Source organism: Humulus lupulus, chromosome X (assembly GCF_963169125.1).
Source record: "Humulus lupulus chromosome X, drHumLupu1.1, whole genome shotgun sequence".
Lineage (NCBI taxonomy): Eukaryota > Viridiplantae > Streptophyta > Magnoliopsida > Rosales > Cannabaceae > Humulus > Humulus lupulus.
Genome location: NC_084802.1, coordinates 3,681,933 through 3,684,793, shown reverse-complemented (window position 1 = coordinate 3,684,793; position 2,861 = coordinate 3,681,933). Strand labels below are relative to the sequence as shown.

The 2,861-nt window shown below is 29.4% G+C and overlaps 1 protein-coding gene across 1 annotated transcript; it reads left to right on the top strand.

The window, feature by feature from the left end:
* Positions 1–649: 649 nt before the first annotated feature.
* On the top strand, positions 650–2,653 carry LOC133803380 (non-specific lipid-transfer protein-like). Its single transcript, XM_062241406.1, has 2 exons — positions 650–1,068; positions 2,322–2,653. The coding sequence occupies exons 1-2, from the start codon at positions 695–697 to the stop codon at positions 2,329–2,331; spliced, it is 384 nt and encodes a 127-aa protein (XP_062097390.1). The 5' UTR covers positions 650–694; the 3' UTR covers positions 2,332–2,653.
* Positions 2,654–2,861: the final 208 nt, after the last annotated feature.

Here is a 2,861-nt window from a genome sequence, read left to right as displayed (position 1 = left end):
ATGGGTAATCACGTTCGGTTGGGATGCTCTTAGTAGTGGATGTTTTTAAATTCAAATCACATCAAAAACTTTATATATGAGTGACCATTTGTTCATGTGAGATACTTTACATTCTCGTACTTTAGGACACTAAACCGAGAGTGATGTGCTTCATAAATTTCAAAATCATTTTCCAATTATCTTTTTTACTTGTCAATTTTGTCAACTCAAAATTTTGTTGTTCTTTTTCTTATTTTATTTATTTATCCCATTCTACATAGTTGAATCAAATCCCATACTTTCTTGCCTGATCACCACCAACCTAACCACTAGGCCATAACTACAAAAAATCACCATTTTGTAATAAATGTGGCTACAATCCATCTTGCAATAAGTGAAAACATATTAAATTGATCCCAACAACCAATTCTGAATATTTCAATCGTGCCCAGAAGAATTAATTGTCATGATACACATATCCATTCTATTTAACTTAATAATTCTCCACCACAAAATGAAATCTCATCTCTCCCTAATAATTGTTCCAATAAGCACATGTCTCACTCTCATTGATTCAATATAACATGATAATATGTGATTGGGGAGACATGTGTGAAGTGATAGCGCACCAAACTACACACACTTAGGTCTATATATACATATATATATATATAATGAAACCAATACACTACACTAGCCATATATATTGAAAAAAATGATGATGAATAGTAATAAAAATAGAGTTATTGTGAAGGTGAGTTGCATATGCATAGTAGTGGTGTTATCATGCATGGTGACTGGTGCAGGGTGCGCCGCACTGCCATGTTCGATGGTGCAGAATATGGTGGCGCCTTGCGCATCGTTTTTGAAAGGCACAGGCAGTAAGCCTCCAGTTGGGTGCTGCAATAGCCTCAAAAGTCTAAAGCAAAAGGTTGGGAATGCCGCCGGTGACCGTCGCAGTGCTTGTTTTTGCTTAAAAAAGGCTATTTTTCGTAGTCTTAAGAAAGATCGTCTCCCACACCTCAATGACCAATGTCAACTCAACCTTCCTCGCACAATATCAATCTCTGTCAACTTCAACTGCAACAGGTATAATCTCAACTTTTTGCTATATATATATATATATATTTAAGATATTTTTTTAGAGTAATTTTTTTTTGGAAAAATGAATATTTTAGTTATGTAGAGTATTCTTTCAAATTTTAAGAAATTATTTACAGTGTCGAAAATCAGGGTTAAAAACTTGTTGCTCGTGTGACTGTTTTTTAATGCGCGTGGAAAGTAATCTATTTGAACATAGTTTTCGGGATTATAAATTATTTGAAATTTCTTGAAAGTTTGCTAATGTTCTAAATAAGTACACTATATACAGTCATAAAAAAAATTTGTGCCGAAAATACTTTATGAGTCGAAAACAAATGGGTATGCATCAGTGCATAAAAAAATCATATATATTTATACATACATTAAATATGTTACATTTTAAAGGGTTAATATTTTTTTAGATCTTGTGTTTTGTCCTATTACTTATATGGACACTGTGTTTTGACAAATTTATTTTTGGACTTGTCTCCTAAACTCAATTTTGATGAAGAAAAAATTGAATATAACAACACCGTTGTTAGGCAGAATGATTTTGTTTTTGTTTTGAATTGTTAATTTGGTGAATTATTTGTAATTTTATTTCAGAAAACTTTGACCAAAATCAAGTTTAGGGTTCTATTTGAATCATTTTACAAAACACAATGTCCAAAAAGTCATTTGTCATAACACAATGTCCAAACATATAATTAGAGAAAATACATAGTCCAAAAAAGGATAAACCCCATTTTAAATTACATTCAGTAATCAAATTCAATTTTATTAAGATTGTGCTTGGAAAGCCACTCTCTTATTGGAATTTGGTTGAATCTGGAGTAATCATTTGAATTGGAGTATTTATCTAACCATGTAATTACACATTAACACATTAACCATGTATTTATCTAACCATGAATTGGAGAATCGAAGGTAATTGCACTTTGTAATTAAGTTTTGCCAAACATAACAATAATAAAGTTTCATAAGTAATTATCACTTGACATCCAAACACACCTTGTATTAATAATAATAATAATAATAATTTTTTCTCAAATTCATAGATATATTATAAATATTTTGATTACACTTTTTAAATAAAAAAGTAAAAATTAAATATGCTGCCAAGAAAATTTCCCACAAAAAAAATATATAATATACATATTTATACATGATACGAAATGTTTCTTTCTTCTTATTTTTTATAAGTAATAATTTGCAATCTTACTAGAGCTAATTTTGATCATGTCTCTTTATATTTGCAGCATTAAGTAATTAATTAAACTCAACAAGCAGCAATGTACTTTCAGTTTCAGCCAAGATATGTGATGCAAGCAATAATAAGTGAATAGAATTTTGTTGTATCTATTCTTCATCTCTCTTATGCCTTACCAATAAACAATGACAATTTATATAAAAACATTAATTATAAAAAATGTTTGTCTATTTTTAATGGTAAGACATAGTAGAGTCAGAAAAAAATAGAAACAACAAATTTTAATTCATAAAATGTGTATTACATATATAGCTCAGCTATATTAGTTTGTTTCTCAATGATTCAATGATGAGTTTTTAGTATTGTACTTATATAAATATATATATATCTTGTTCATCTGATTATATTGATATTATTTCATTCTAATTCCTCGTATTAAGTGATGAAATGTTACATCATCAATTTGTTAGTCACCTAAGATGAAATCTAACAAAAGTCTCAAATTTCAGTAACGTGCATAGTTCGGTAGGAATTTTTAACATCGCGAATTATTCAGGAGGCACGATCATACAGTGGTCATAGTTCGGGG

Bases quoted from the DNA above. Each gene is read 5' to 3' on its own strand.
- LOC133803380 (XM_062241406.1), top strand. From the start codon at position 695: ATGATGATGAATAGTAATAAAAATAGAGTTATTGTGAAGGTGAGTTGC.